The sequence below is a fragment of the Pangasianodon hypophthalmus genome, chromosome 17 (assembly GCF_027358585.1).
Source record: "Pangasianodon hypophthalmus isolate fPanHyp1 chromosome 17, fPanHyp1.pri, whole genome shotgun sequence".
NCBI lineage: Eukaryota > Metazoa > Chordata > Actinopteri > Siluriformes > Pangasiidae > Pangasianodon > Pangasianodon hypophthalmus.
In genome coordinates, this window is record NC_069726.1 from 23,017,026 (window position 1) to 23,032,766 (window position 15,741).

The 15,741-nt window shown below is 35.3% G+C and overlaps 3 protein-coding genes across 3 annotated transcripts in view; 1 reads left to right on the top strand and 2 right to left on the bottom strand.

Annotated features, from left to right (window-relative positions):
- Positions 1 to 5,181, top strand: part of itga2.2 (integrin, alpha 2 (CD49B, alpha 2 subunit of VLA-2 receptor), tandem duplicate 2) — a 47,511-nt gene extending 42,330 nt beyond the window's left edge. Inside the window, exons 28-29 of the mRNA XM_034312574.2 lie at positions 737 to 853; positions 1,675 to 5,181. Of these exons, the coding sequence (XP_034168465.2) occupies positions 737 to 853; positions 1,675 to 1,767 (210 nt within the window). The 3' untranslated portion in view covers positions 1,768 to 5,181. The remainder of the gene's footprint in view (positions 1 to 736; positions 854 to 1,674) is intronic.
- A 1,105-nt stretch (positions 5,182 to 6,286) lies between these two features.
- Positions 6,287 to 9,869, bottom strand: LOC113543954 (molybdopterin synthase catalytic subunit). The gene is made up of 4 exons (XM_026942500.3): positions 9,755 to 9,869; positions 8,520 to 8,673; positions 7,393 to 7,516; positions 6,287 to 6,750 (listed from the first exon to the last, which is right to left on the bottom strand). The coding sequence occupies exons 1-4, from the start codon at positions 9,867 to 9,869 to the stop codon at positions 6,664 to 6,666; spliced, it is 480 nt and encodes a 159-aa protein (XP_026798301.2). The 3' UTR covers positions 6,287 to 6,663.
- A 2,002-nt stretch (positions 9,870 to 11,871) lies between these two features.
- LOC113543955 (molybdopterin synthase sulfur carrier subunit) lies at positions 11,872 to 13,401 on the bottom strand. The gene is made up of 3 exons (XM_026942501.3): positions 13,287 to 13,401; positions 13,003 to 13,124; positions 11,872 to 12,011 (listed from the first exon to the last, which is right to left on the bottom strand). The coding sequence occupies exons 1-3, from the start codon at positions 13,296 to 13,298 to the stop codon at positions 11,885 to 11,887; spliced, it is 261 nt and encodes an 86-aa protein (XP_026798302.1). The 5' UTR covers positions 13,299 to 13,401; the 3' UTR covers positions 11,872 to 11,884.
- Between the last annotated feature and the right edge of the window lie 2,340 nt (positions 13,402 to 15,741).

The following is a 15,741-nucleotide window of genomic DNA, read 5'->3' on the forward strand; positions in this document are numbered from 1 at the left end:
TCCTGCATGACGTGCAGGGATGTTCTCTTCCATTCGCATGTCAGTACCAAAGAAAAATAACATTTTGTGAACCTGCGTGCACAAACAGGGGGTATGGAAATGCACAATGGAGCCAATATTCAGAACGATGTGGAAGCAAAGCTGCGATTATAAGCACCGCCCCTGAACAACAAGCCCAGAAATCAGTCCTGAGTGCAGACCCAAGTATTTGTCTGCGTTCACGACAGTTGGGAACTCTGAATTTTCCCACTCGGGATCTCCTACTTCCCACATCTGAGCGTTCATGTGAACTCTGCCGACTGAACTTGGAAGGCACTAAACAAATTTAAGAGTAGTTTGGTTAGTGCTTGATTCATTTATTCATTTACATAAAAGAGCAGTTTGATCAAAAATTCTTTCAGAATGTGAAATAATATTTTGATTATTAAAGTATGACCCAGTATTTAGTGATTTCGAATACAAACAGAAAGTCAAAGACGGCTTAAAAACCTTAAATCGCGTTATTTCTTACTTTTCACCGCGATGTTCAAGTGACGTCACAGAATCGCAACTCGGAGAAGTTGGAGCTCTTGAAAAACTCTGACTTTCTGAGTAGGAGCTGGAGAGCCATTCAAACAGATCTTTCCTACTGGGAAGTGGGAAGCTTCCCCGTTCCCACTTGGTTGTGAACACAGCATTTGGGTAATAGTGTAAAAACAGCCTCAGAGTTCACGGCTGGTGTTTTTCTGCGGATCAGGTCGACGTCACGGTGAGTAAACCCGGAGCCAAAGGTGATGTACCTGTCGGTGTGATCGTGGGCAGTGTGATCGGAGGATTACTCCTGCTGGCTGCTGCTGTCGCAGTGTTGTGGAAGGTAAGATTTTATTTTCACTTTCTTTTTCAGAAATACACCTACTGCTTAATAAACGAGCAACAACAATGGCAAGTGACTGAATTTTAGGGACCGAGTGAACGCGTGTGTCTGGAGATGTTTCACACATAAGATTAAAACATAAAGCTTCCTTTTCTTCCTGTACTTCTCTCATTCTCCCACTTTCACTCACACTTTAGTTTTTTGGTGTTTTTTCTCTTTCACACACTCTTTTATCCATTTCTTCCATTTTTCTGCTTTTCTCATAATTTCTCTTATTCTCTTCTTTTCTGTTTTTTTCCCCGCTGGCTTTTCTCTACTCCTCCCATTCTTTACGTCTGTACTTCCTTCCTTTCTTTCCTACTTTTCTTCCTTTCTTCTTTTTCTTTCTTTCTTTCTTTCCTTCTTTCCCTCATTCCTGTCCTTGCCTTCCTACATTCTTTCTTTCCTTTCTTCCCTCTTTCCTTCTTTTATGCATTTTCTTGCATTCTCTTTCTTTTTAATTTTCTCATTTTATTTCCTTTCTCTTCCTTTATTTAGTCATTCCGTCTTATGCTACCATTTAACATTAGTCTTTTTGCTATGATGCAAGATTTTTTTCACTGGTTCATGCAAAATAATAATAATAATAATAATAATAATAATAGTAATAATTTTCCCACCAATGTCCCCAAACAGTTCATCAGCAAATACAAAGCAAAATTGAAGATGTTAAAATCTCACACTTAACACGTCTTAGCTGATCGACTTTGTTTAAAGATTTTTCTTTTTTTATTTTTTGAAAATGTAAAAAATCATTCGTGTTTGTGGCGTGATCTCTTCAGCTGGGCTTCTTTAAGCGCAAATACCAGCAGCTGCAGAGAAACGAGGACGGCGCTGAAGCAGAGGGACTACAGGACAACGCAGGACAACCGTGAGACCAACACTGATGTCCGATCCGTTTAAAGACTGTCTGATCTCAGATCAGCTGGAGTCAAAGATGTAACCCTCAGAGAGACGGAGTTCAGATCAGCAGCAGCGAGGCGAAGAACCTCAACCAGACACCAGCAGCAGGAAACGACTGTGATCTGGCTCGAATGGAAAACTGTCTGAAAAGCCACGAATGGACAACAATCCGACTGTTGTGCTGCCGTGGAAAATCCGCACATTCGCTGTTTATTTTCACCAACACTAGAGAATGTTTCATTTTTCACTCCGAGTCTCTGAATCAGCGTACGAGGACCTCCTTTCCCGTTTGTTTTTCACTTTCATTTGGAAATACTGTAAATATTACTGATAGAGAAATATTGTTGAAAATGAAAATGGCACGCAAACTGCACTGACTTTTTCCCTGACAGAACAGAACAAAATTACTATGGAAAATAAGAGTTCTTCCTTTTTAGATATTTTAATTAAAAAAAAAAAAGTCTTATCATTTTGAACATCATATCATATGTATCATTTTCATGAGAAACATTTCACAATATTCAATAATGCCACATTTCAGTTTTTAATGTTTATATTTCAGTATTGACGGTGACTACAAAACATTTTTGATATAATTTGATATAAATTATCCTGAAGTCGGATCAACCAGTCCTTCAGATGATCTACTACTGAATCATTCATAGTGTAAATGCTTTTTGGTGAAATGCTAGCTCAGGTGCGGCCAAATAGCATCGTTCTAACATACAACACGTGGAAGATTAACATTACATGCAGTCGAGTGCGAAAGTTTTTATCCCCTTTAATCAAGACTTCAGTTACAATGGGCCTCATTATTGTCATTTATTGTAACTGCCAGTCAGTTGTTAAATACCAAGTGCAATCATGAAAAAGGCTGCAAAACAAGAGTAACATTTAGCCACACCCACAAAACTCCATAAAAGGTAAAGAGTGCTCAAAATGACAAAATGGAGACCAAACAGTGAACAAGCATGTCCTAAGTGTGGTGTGAACTAAATCTTACAGTAACGCAGTTAAGCAACTGCAGCAGGTCAGCTACAATACTGACTCCTCCTCTTTTTTATAGGGCGCCATTACTTTTGTCCTAATTGAATGGCTAGTGTTATTCGTCTTCATCTATGCATTTGTTTTCCTTCAAGTCATTAATATGAAGTGACAGAGTTTGACAAAATGTTCATTAAATTGGTTAAATAAATAAGTGATTTACATGTGACAGCGTAAACCTTAAAAATCGTAAGAAAAAAAATCGCAGTAACTCATCGACCATTACACGACTTGAACCCGATTGGTCGAGTTTCACGTTAGTGAGTTTCCTTATATGGAAATTTACACAGACTGAGGAGCCAAACGTAAGATAGGAACATTTTTCCAATTTGAACACCACATTTCTTGTGTAAATGCTCCTGTGAATGATTTTCAAATTAATTAATTCGTATCCAGTGTGATAAATGAGGTTCAGCGTGGTACAATACAAACCAAACACACACACACACACTTATTTTAACAGTTTTATAGCTAAATAAAGGTACATTGTGCTTTTTCCCATCTAAAAACCATGCAGTAATGAAAACATTTGACTTCGATTGTACGTCCAGCATTAAATACAAAAGACTTAAAAAGTGTAAAGGTCTTTTTTTTGGGGCTAAAAAATTTTAACTTTGAAACGGAGGACGTGATTAACCAACAGGAAATAACTTTTCTTTTTTTTTTAGAATTGTTACAGAACTGTATGTGTGTTTATACACACACATAAATATACATAAACGCAGTTCTGTAACAGTTCTTAGAAAAAAAAAAAGAACCTTGCATATGTTTCCTGTTGGTTAATCACATTCTCCGTTTCAAAGTAAGTGTGTGTGTGTGTGTGTGTGTGTGTGTGTGTGTGTGTGTGTGTGTGTATAAGTAGACATAGTAAAAAGTTAAGTGTAGTGCACAAGGTTACATTACCTTTCAGACCAAAATCCTTCATCAGCTGTGAAAGCAAAGTGCTATATATATATATATACAGGCTATATGTAGAAGATGAATGAAAAAAAATCTCTACATCAAATACCTATAAAAGCTTGTTTCTGCTGCGTATGAGAAAATATTACACAGCTTTATCTCACAGTTGCAACTTTTTTCCCCCTGCATTTTCCATTCCTCGTATATATATTCCAACTTATATTCCTCGTTTACACAAAAAAAGTCATGATGTTGTGAAAATAACCCGCAATTTCGAGATTTTTTTTTAAAAAGTCACAATTTAGTGATATTAACTTGCAATTGTGAGAAACAAAAGTTGCAGTTGTGTCGAAATAACTGAGCAACATGAACTCACAAGTACGAGATAAACTCACAATTGAGTGACATTTACTCACAATTGTGAGATAAACACACAACTGAGTAATTCAGCTGTAAGAAAAAATGGAGCATTTGTGTAAAAACTCCCAATTACGAGATTTAAAAAAGCAACTGCATGATAGTAACTCAATCACGAGCGTAATATTTTCTCCTACGTGGCAGAAACAAGTTTCCATAATTATAACAAACTGGTGAAAATATTTTATACCTGTGTGTTTGTTGGAACGTGTTTAACACTGCTTTTATTTTTAAACACTTCATTCTTCTCTCTCTCTCAGGAACAGAAAGCATTACATAAACTACTGGAATACTGTACTGTAATATTTAAACACTCTGCTGACTGAAACGTGGTGTTCACACACACACACACACACACCAGCCAGCGGAATGATGTTTCTGGGAATTTAAAAAAAAAATCCATTGTTTTTCACATTCTTACACGTTTCAGCTCAAGTGAAAGTTTATTGTTTATTTTTACAGTTAGAGTTTTCTTTACATGTTCAACCGGCACTTTACTCGCTTCTCACTTACCTGTTAGTTCACGTTAGTGATGTTGATTGTACTTAACCTTCTGGATTTACTTTTTTTTCTCTTGTATTTTATTTCTACAAATGCCTTACTTTATATTTCTTTTGCCCATCTAGAAAAATGTAAAAAAAAAAAATTTAATTTTCAGCATTTTTTTTTTTTTTCGTCCAACCTTTAGGCTTTGGTAAGAGTTTGTATTTTTATATTTTACTCAGACTGTACAGCACAACTGTAAATGTAAGATTATTATTTACTGAATCTGAATTCTGCAATAAGTTAAATATGTACTGTAGTCGGATTTTACCCTCCACATAGAAAAAATACTGATTACTGTAATAATGTGTTTCTATAAATTTATCAGAGCTCTAAATGTTTACAGAATTTAATTTTTTTTTTTAAATGGTACGTTATTTCAATTTTTATCTAGAATAATAGGAACAAATTGCCCTGTTTTCTCTAACAAATTTATGGCAATTTATCAGTAAAGTGATCAGTAAAATCTTTAATTTGCTTAATTTGTTGTGGTTTTCATTAATATTTCTATATTTCTGAAAAGACTGACAAGAATAATATCCGTCTTTTTATTTTTGTGTTTTCACATAATCCACTACAGGGGTTCAACGGAGAAAAGATTCAATTGATACACATACAGTATATACATTTTATATTTACTTTTTCGAACTAAAAATATAATAACTAAAGCATATAATAAAGCTACATTATTATCTGTACCAGTGGTCGTAGAGCTAGTTGGTCATATTTGTTTTACATCCAGTGTATTTTTTTTAACGCATTTGTAAACATTTTCTAATAACTAACATTAACAGAGAAGAAGGCGAACGTTCATGAACGTGAATTAAATCCTCTCCGGAATCCCATCAGGTTAACTCGGATAAGCGAACTCGTGCAAAAACACGTGCACGTGAATCATCAGCGTCTTCCTTCTTCCTACCACTTCCATATATGGGTGTGAAGACACGCCCACATTCTCATCTATGTTCTTAAGGGTACACTCAGAACTGCTCAGATTTCCATATATGGAGTCATAGACACACCTACCTGTTGCCTGCAATCTGCACAGATCTGATGGTTTATTTGATTAGTTACTGATTAGTTACTGATTAGTTAGTTGTAAGTTATAATGCTTTCTGGTGACACCTTTTGGTGGGATACCAGCGTACTATCACAAAACATGTTCTTTTAAGTTTTCTCAGAACAATTACATGTTTTTAATGAATTTTAAAATGAAAAAAAAAATAATAAACTAGCATTTGGGATTTTCTCTAGATAAAATAATCATTTGACATTTTTAAATCACAGTTGACATTAAAATGTGTAAGAATTCATTTAATACATATTATATTTGCTAAAAAGAAAATTGCTTTTAACCTCAAGCCAGAACCTAAACTGCTAATAATGACACTTATAAAGAGACATCTTCCAGCCAATAGCAATATATTAGATTTACTATAAAGCAGGATAAGTTTTCCTATCAGAAATTTCACCTCTGTAAGTTTAAGTTAAGAGTTATTATAAAAAAAAAAAAGAAGGCTTCATGTGAACCTACAGATCCACTTTATTGGGTGCAGTTAGTAAAAATGACCACTAGGGGCATCTGGGTAAAATAGCTACATTTTGTGTTTTATTTCAGCAAACAGTTGATCATTTAGGAGAAAATTGTATAAAGAGCTAAGAATATGTACATTTTGCTTGACATTTGATTTTTTTTTTATACAATGCAATACAAGATTTTTTCCACAAATGCTCATTTCTAGTTCTTAGCCTAATAGTATATTTGTTTAGATTGTAACCATCTCTTAAATATACATATTTAAGAGATGGTTAAAATCTAAACAAATATACTATTATTTTTTTAATTTGTTCTAATATTGCTGAGTCATATTAAAATAAGAAAAAAAGCCACATCTCACTCACAAGCTGTAAGTTCATGAACCCGCCTCGAGATAAAATTCCCAGAGCTCACTACAGTCCAAAGGTCAACTCGTTTTTCTCTCGTCCCGACTTCCTGTCCACAGACACTCACTGTTCTCTTTCCAGCATGGCTCCTCTGATTCATAGATTTCCTAGAAATAAAAAAAAATAAAAAACACCAGAAGCAGGGAGTCAAACACTCAGTGTGCTGCTGTTACGGGAAACTAATCAGCGAGGGGGTGGAGTGATGAAGCGGAGTCACTGAAGATCATCTGAAGATGATTATTTTTCTATAAGAGCAAGTTTAATTCATTTTATATGATGACAGTTTTATTGAAGAACAACACGTTATACATTTTATCCATTCATTGTTACATGTAATGCTGAAGGACGTCCATGAAACAAGTTCTCACTGTCGTTATAGCAGCTATAAACAGTCGCGGCTTATCATGTTACTGAGAAACCACAAAAAAAAAAAAAAAGCATAAACTCCTCTGTCCTGAAGATTTTAGAAAAAAATGTAAAGTTACAGCTGTAACTCTGACACTGGAGACTCCTTCCATAAATGTTAAATAAACATCTCCTTACAGAAAACTTTAATCGGTTGATGTGGAGCGTCTGCTGTACATGTCCCTGTGAATGAGCTGTTACTAGAGAAACGATAACGTATTAGAACGAGTGCATTAGTAGCTGCACTACTGTCAGAGCTGCTGTTACAGAAAATTAATCAACACCTTCTGACCAATCAGAATCCAGCAGCGCTGTGGTGCAGCTCACACTACATGTAGACGAACCTTTTTCCAGATGGGGACGGTGGATTTGAGGGCGTTTATTCCGTACTTCACGGCCTCCAGAGAGTCACTGCGGTGAGGTGACGAGACTCCGATAATCACGCTGGCCTCAGTAACAGGAACCACGCTACACACACACACACACACACACACACACACACACACACACAGGTCAACGTCCTGATTACAGAATCAGAAAAATGTATGCCGTAAAATTGCAGATTTCTAGAAATAAAAGCTAAAATGTAGCTATTTTACCCAGCATTTTAGTAACTACAACCAATAAAGTGAAAGTTTCTTATTTTAAAAAATAAAATATTATAATAAAACAAACGATTAATTAAACTGGAGACAAATAACATAGATTACAGGTCTGATATGAAAGTATTTGTACTTTTGGTCATCAGTTGTTGATTAATTTTCTATAAAACAGCACTGACAACAAGTGCATGTCTATATTGAAGCTCGGTATCGTTTCCATAGTAACAGCTCATTTACAGGGATTTGTACGGAGGATACATAAATTCCACATAAACAGATTTTAAAATTCATTGATATGGTAATGTTTTCTGTAAGGGGATAAAAAGTATGTTGTGTACATTCGATAATAATTTTAAAAAATTCAAATCGTTGACAAATCGCTGTGGTATAAGAGAAATAAAATACTTGGGGATCTGCTGTTCTAGGAAAATAATCAACGTTGGGGGAAATCTGTGTCATCACACCACCTTGTTGTTGATTACTTTCCTAGAACAGCATGACACAGAGTTTTACTCCTTACATTATTAAATTAAATATTTAGTCTTGCAGTGGAAGCCTATAGCCACCTATTTAGCTTAATGTCTAAATAACATATTCTTGTCACTTTAGATCAGGAGTTTCTCAAACAGACGTACCGATGCGGTTTCTGACTCTGTATGAATCTGTTTTCAATAAACACAAGAAAAAAAGGAAAAAAGGAAAAGAAAAAAAATTCAGGGTCAGGTAGGGGTGTGGCCTAAAGTACGAAGGCGGAGATTGTGCATTAGAAGTGATACGGATGAGGTGTGATTTTGGAAACTTTACGCTTCTCTGACGTCATACACCAAACCCGTCTTACACCTGACGCACTTTCGGCTGCAGCCGCTCACCCGAGTCTGTGATGGATGCAGATGTGTCGGACTGTCGGCCATCTTCTCCTCACGTCAGCACATATTTTCCTAATCTCTGACTCCGCCATGGGCACGTACGCTTCATATTCCAGCCGAACGACCTTCTTTCCCTGGAAATGATCTCTGGTGGTTCCTGAAACACACATTTATAAATTAATAACATATGCAACAAATTCTCATGCTAGTGACGGCTCTGTTCAGTGAGTCAGATCACCCGATTCAGCTCACCAACAAGAGTCGACTCTTTCAGTTACGCAAACGACTCATTGCCTTTCTTTTCCCCTAACAGGATAAAGCTGTTGAAGAACAAATCACAGCTTGATGTTTTGGCTGAAATTCCTTCATGAAATCTTACTGTACATTTTAATAAACGAAATAACTTTACTCTGCGTCATGCTGAATCATTTAAACATCTCTGAGCCGAACACGTGTGTCATCACTCATGCTATTAGAACAGCTCAGATGTTGAAAAAAAGGTTTTAAAATTGCACTGCAAGAGTTATGGCATTGCCTTACATTAAAAAATGGGAAAAAATAGGCTCGTGTGAGTCATTTGCAAACGAGTCGACTCTTCTGTGAGAATGCTGACTCAAAGAGTCGACTATATATATTACAAGACAAGTTGGATGATGGAGACAAAACACTCAAATACAATTATTGGAGCTTGTTGGATTGTTTAAACACAAAAACTCTTACAGTATCGACAGACATTCTGACTCTTTTCAGTGAGTCAGATCATTTGACTCGGTTCACCGATAAGAGTCGACTCCCAAACAGCTCAGTGCCATTTTGGTTTTTTTTGCTAAACCAGAAAAACTGTGCGATACTTTAACCTGCAATTGTTCTACTTATGCCTGAAATTGTTTCATGAAATCTTACTCAACTTTGTAATAAACAAAATTATCATTACTTTACACTGCATTTAATTAAATATGCAGCAGATTCTGTCACACTGAATCACTCACACTCTAACACGTCTCATTATTCACTAAAAAACAGCTCAGATGTCGCAAAGAGATTTCTATGGAAGTGTTTAGATTAAATTATACAGCAAAAGGAAAAAAAACCCAAAATGGCTCATATGTGTGAGTCAACATTCATCTAAAAAAAAGTCGATTCAAAGATCCGACACATTATCAAACGACACATCACTAGCTCACATAGAAAAAATAAATTTAAAAAAATCAATATATTCAGCAAGTTTTTTATCCTACCGATGAATAATGAAATGGCTCCACAGGAGGAACATGTCACTGATTCTGACACAGCATCAGTGGAGAGTTTGTCTGTGGTGAGTTTAATCAGGTCCAGACCCTGTCCATCCTCCATCACTGCTGCTTAACACACACACACACACACACACACACACACACACGCACACAAACGCATTGTGTAATTAACACTGAGCTAAAAATGACCTTTGCTGACTCATTTTTTCATACTGATGTGATTAACACCAAACAGCTGTAAATTACCAAAAGAAGGGGCGTGGCCAGACATACATAATGCTTGTCGTGTACACATTACGCCATTACTGTGGAAAAAAGCTGGTTACGAGTCAACTGTAGCTACTAGTCACTCTAGCATTAGCATTTAGTCCATATTTTTATTAATTAACCCTTTAACAAGGTCAGAAAGGCTGCAAAACTGAAGTCAGGACAGTAAACAAACCGAATGTGTTATGAGCTGTAACTAGGCTCATTATAAAATTGAAATGATATAAACTACATGTGCATGTGCTCTGTGATGAACAGCAGCGGAAATACTTAGGGAATTCTTGCATTGTAAAGTAACCCAATTTTCATGTTCATATCACAAGATAAGCAACACAAAATATTTCTGTCGATCTTAAACCTGCAAACGCTTTTAAACCGACAGACATTTAAACCTTCCAACTTGTTAGCCATCTCGATAGAATCTATAAGCCTGGTCACAGCTGATTTACATTTAACCACGCCCACAAAATTCCTTAAAAGACAAAGAGAGCTGAAAACAACTAAATGCCAACTAAATGGTGAAAGAGCACATTGTAAGTACGGCAAGCACTAAATCTTCCAATAATGCAGCTCGGCCATTGCAGAGCGTCAGCTACCACAGACACACGCTAACTCCTCCTCCTCCTATAGGGCGCTATTACTTTTGTCTTCACTGAATTACTAACATTAATTAATTCATCTTAATTTATGGATTTGTTTTGAAATTCCTTCTTTCCCAAAATGATCATTAAGTCGGTGTGTAACTGAAATAAATAAGTGATTTAAACTTGACATGCGATTCAAAACCCGATCAGTTACTGCGTTTCCTTTACACACAAACTCAGGAGCGAAACGTAGGACAGACATCGCCATCGTTTTTCCCAACCAAATGGATTTTCATGAATAACACATTTCTTAAATAAATGTAAAAACTTCTTCAAATGATTTCTAAATAAATTTGATATTAATATTACCAAAACCAGAGTCTTCTGTCAGTGTCAGAAAAGTACAAACCTGACAGCTCATGGCACTTTTATCGCTTTTAAAGAGATTCTTTATATCTTCTCATTTCCTCTTTTTTGCTTTTATTAATTATTTTCATTAAATTGGAATTTTTATATTATTTTTATTATTAATAACGTATATTAGTGTGCAAGTATTATCTTTATACTTATTATTATTATTACAATACAATATCATTTTTTTTAGATTTTAGTTCTATTTTTATATTTACGTTTTTATTTATTCAACAGAATTTTTTTTTATTATTTAATTTCTTTAAACCACTTCTCCATGCAACATTTAAGAGAAAAGTGTAACATTTAGGGGAAAAAAACTGATTTAATAAAGTTGCTTCCTGTGAACTACTGATCTCCTCTTACTGTATTAGTTCTGATTTCGTGTGTGTCCTCGATGTTTATTCTTTCAACCAAACTTCAGTTTCTCGTGTGAAATTGAAAATGACTTGAAACACATGCTGCTGAACGGCGACCTCAGTATCACAGAAAATAAACTCTGATCGTTCTGGAGTCCCCTGAACAACCCGCAGGAGAATTTATATGAAGTTATATGAAGTAAATGTAGTTATGATAATTACACCAATGACCCTGGATTTGTAAAGTAAACGTCGGCTGGCTCTTGTTGTAAAACATGCAAAAACAAAATGACGGATTTCCCACAAATCCCTGTGGAGCGACATCACATTCCCAAGTCCTTTCCCCAAGTCCATGGCTGTGTTTACGCTGGAGCAGCACTGAGAGAGAGAGAGAGAGAGAGAGATAGAGAGAGAGAGAGAGAGAGAGAGAGAAGCTACATAGAGCTTAATGACGTAAGAGAGTGTGTGTACGTGGGGGAACCTGTGATGTGTGTTTAGCCTCCGCTGAGCGGCGGGATCACAGCCACCTCGTCTCCGTGCTGCAGACGCACAACCTGCTCGCCCACAGCCACGTACTCTCTCCTCACGGCCAAAACCACCTGCTCACGTACAGCCGAGAGCCTGCGGGGGAAACGTTCACGTTAATGTTACACCATAAACACACAAACACAGCATTAAAACACTTAAATCACAGACGTGCATTAAAGCTGAAATTAATCAATAAACAGAGATGCTTTAAGATGATGATGTCATAATAATAATATAATAATATTATATTATTATAATAATTATAATAATAATAATATCACCTTTCTAACACTCTGTGTCGCTGTACACACTTATACTATATTTTAAAAAAAGGATGAATAACAGGATTATTAGAAATTATTAATTATTAGAAAGCAGCTATAGTAGTTTAAGCTACAGTTTTACTTTAATGACATAAAACTCATACAGGAAAAATTGCACACCACAAAAAAATAGAAAAAAATATATAGATTTCTGTCAACATTACAGTTTCTATAGAATGGATGGATTACTAATAGTATTAAAAGTTTTCATTTTTTTATAAGTTAAAAATATTTAATCCAGCCTAAATAAATACAACAAAAATATAATGTTGCATGTTTAGTTTAAATAATAAATGTTAAATATTTGTTATATTTTATGTTAAATATTTAATTTTATTTTATTTTAGGTTAAATATTTAATATTACAATTTTAATTTTTATCTTTTTATGATTTTATATATGTAATTTACTAAAAAAGCTTTTAAATTGTCAGGGCATTATTTTTTTTCCCCCAAATAAAATAATGAATTTTGTTACAAGGAATAAATATTGCAGATTCTAACTTCAAAATGTCGCATCTTGTGCATTTAATTACAATCCAGTTTTGTTTTCTTATTGTCAGAATATAATTTTTTAAACATTGTGTAAAAGTGTTAGATTGCTGTTCTGTTGTTTGCGACTCTTGAGCTCGAAACGGGTATTTACGGTAATTTCGATGCGCCAGTGAACGCTGCATGACAGAAACCACGTGGTTAAAGGTGTCTGAGCGTTTGGAGTGGATTTATATTTTTATTTAGGAGTTTTATATTGAATTTACTTACTTTGGGTGTTTGTGCTCCAGCTGCTGCCACAGCTGCAGGCTCGTGAGCTCTGATTTCACTCTGAGGATCTCCGATTTCACTCCCGTTAATTCGGCACTTTTTGCAAAATACAACACGGTCACCTTTATTCAATACACAGCAAACAGGAGAATTAGCAGGATGCTAACAATGCTAAATAGCCTGTGTGGTTTTAAAACCAGGCAGTGACAGCTGTGCAAATACCAAACACAATCAAGAAAGACTGTTTATACACTTATTTATGATGTTAGTTTTATTGTTATTACCTCGGTATTCATGAATGGAGGTTGTTGTTGGAGGCGCGCGCACTTGCTAGGAGTTGGTTGTTTTTTTGTTTTTTTGTTTTCTCAGGGTTGCCAGATATGCTTCCTAGAAAAATTCAATTTCTCACCCCAAGTACAGGTTTCCATTTAACTAAATGCAGCCCAAGTGCATCCAGAAATTATATAATTTCAAACCTATTAGAGTAACAAAACCAAAATCACTAACTATTTTTGGAGTTCATACTGAAAACTCTGAGTTTTAGGGGATTTTTGTGGTAATATTTGTGTCTGATGATATTTGTATCAACTAAGTATAAGATTTGGGCATACATACATAACTCAACGTAGATTTTAATATACATTTAATTAATTCCTATATTCATAACATTAAATAACTTCAAGCACGTTTTAAAAATACACAAATGTCGAGAGGTACAAACCGCGCACCTGGCAACACTGCGCCTAGCAACGTAACTACGTCGCGATGAACCCGGAAGTAAAAATCCCCGTTGCTATGTTGTACGCTTTTAGTTTTAAAGTACGCGTAATTTATATTTTATTGTTGGACACGATTTTTAAATTAGATATTTGTCTGAGAAATGTATAATATATTTAATTTAGACTGATTTTCCACAACTGCTCTTACATTTTACAACCAAGATGTAATGAAGCATTTTTTTCCAAGTCTGATCATAAAAACACATAGAAATATAAACACATATAAAACACAGTTTTATAAGGAAATGAGCTGGAAGTGTTACTGAGCATCTTGCAGAAGCAGCCACAGTTCTTCTGGAGACTTTGACTGTCGACTCGCTTCTTATTTCTGCAGCGAAACCCAGCAGCCTTCATTCTGTTTTTATCTGAAAAGTGTCTCTTATGGAATCTGCTGCTTTCTTTACTGACACACAAACATTTTTCTGTAACATCATTTAATTTTGTGTTGGAAAACTACTTGATAATGTAGAAGTCATAAACTAAAAATCTGTAACAAGGTTTATACTAAAAATACAAATCAAAATGGCGTGCCTAAGACTTTTGCACAGTACTGTACACACACACCTGCAATAAATAGATAAATAAATAAATGATATTTTTCAATAAGCCTAACTGTTCTTTGTAAATTCTGAAGGTATGATGTGGGCCAATAGGGCATAGGATTGAAAATAAATGTTAAATAAATCACATCACGTGGTTTAAATAAATCATATCATCAGGTATTTGTGTGAATTTGGACTTTCAGCTGGTGATAATGATGTTGTTCATCAGTTTACACTGTGAGATTATGGTCCATGCAGGTCAGGTTTCCTCCCTGTGAATAAGACGCTGCGCTTGTTGGCCGCTAGAGGGAGACAAAGCGTTAGGATAAAGCTCACATAAAGCTCTTCCTGACTCACATTTCATCGTTTTGGGATTCTGGCATTTGTAATAAATTTGTAAACTAAAGACACGTTTCAGTTTTCATCATGAAGGATGTACAACTCTGTCTTTTTCACACTGAGAACTGATTCGTGGTGAGCTAAGAGCTGCTGATTTTTGCTTGTTTTGCTGTATTATGTAACGCATTATGTAATATTTTATTAACACACTGCTCTTGTTTGGCCGCTAGAGGGAGACAGAGTCTCTGATTTTATTCCCAGCATTCAGAAGCGCACTTTACACTTTTCACTTCGGGTTCAATCCCAAATATTTACTCTCTGCTAAGTGGACTAAATATGAAACACTTCCTTTCATACTCCTTTAGGTATGTTATTATTATTATTATTATTATTATTAGTAGTAGTAGTAGTAGTAGTAGTAGTAGTAGTAGTATTTTTGTGATTTTTTTATTTTAAAATTATTTTTTGTTACTAAAATAACTATTTTAAAATACCTGCTAAATAAAACTCTGCTTAATAATAACCCCATTATTATTATTATTATTATTATTATTATTATTATTATTATTGATCTAAAGTGGTTCCTTGCGCAACATTACGGAGTGAGGAAAGTTTCTAGCTTTATAAATGTCACCTGATAAAATGTTTTCGGTCAGTGAGTGGTGTTTCCCAACCCTGACTCCGCCCACCGCAACTTTCTAAACCCCGCCCACTAAAAGAGATTCACAGGGTTGCCAGATTGGGAATATCACCTCTCTATTGAGTTGTTTCTAAATGTCGAGGTTTAATTCATTTAAAAGCGTAATTTAGTCTATGATAGAGTACTTTACTACTCTAAAATAGTACTTTAGTACTCTAATTAAGACGTATGATGTGGCACATGTGATGCTGTGGCTTGTCCACAAGTTCTCGTTTACGTTATAGCAGCTATAAACAGTCGTTCCCTCGGCAGCTGCTCTTTTTTCTCTCTCAAAGTTAATAATACCAAAAAATCGCAGCTTGTCATGTTACAGAGAAACCGCAAAGCGTAAACTCTGCTGCCCTAAAGATGTCGGAAAACTTAAAGTTGCAGCTTTACC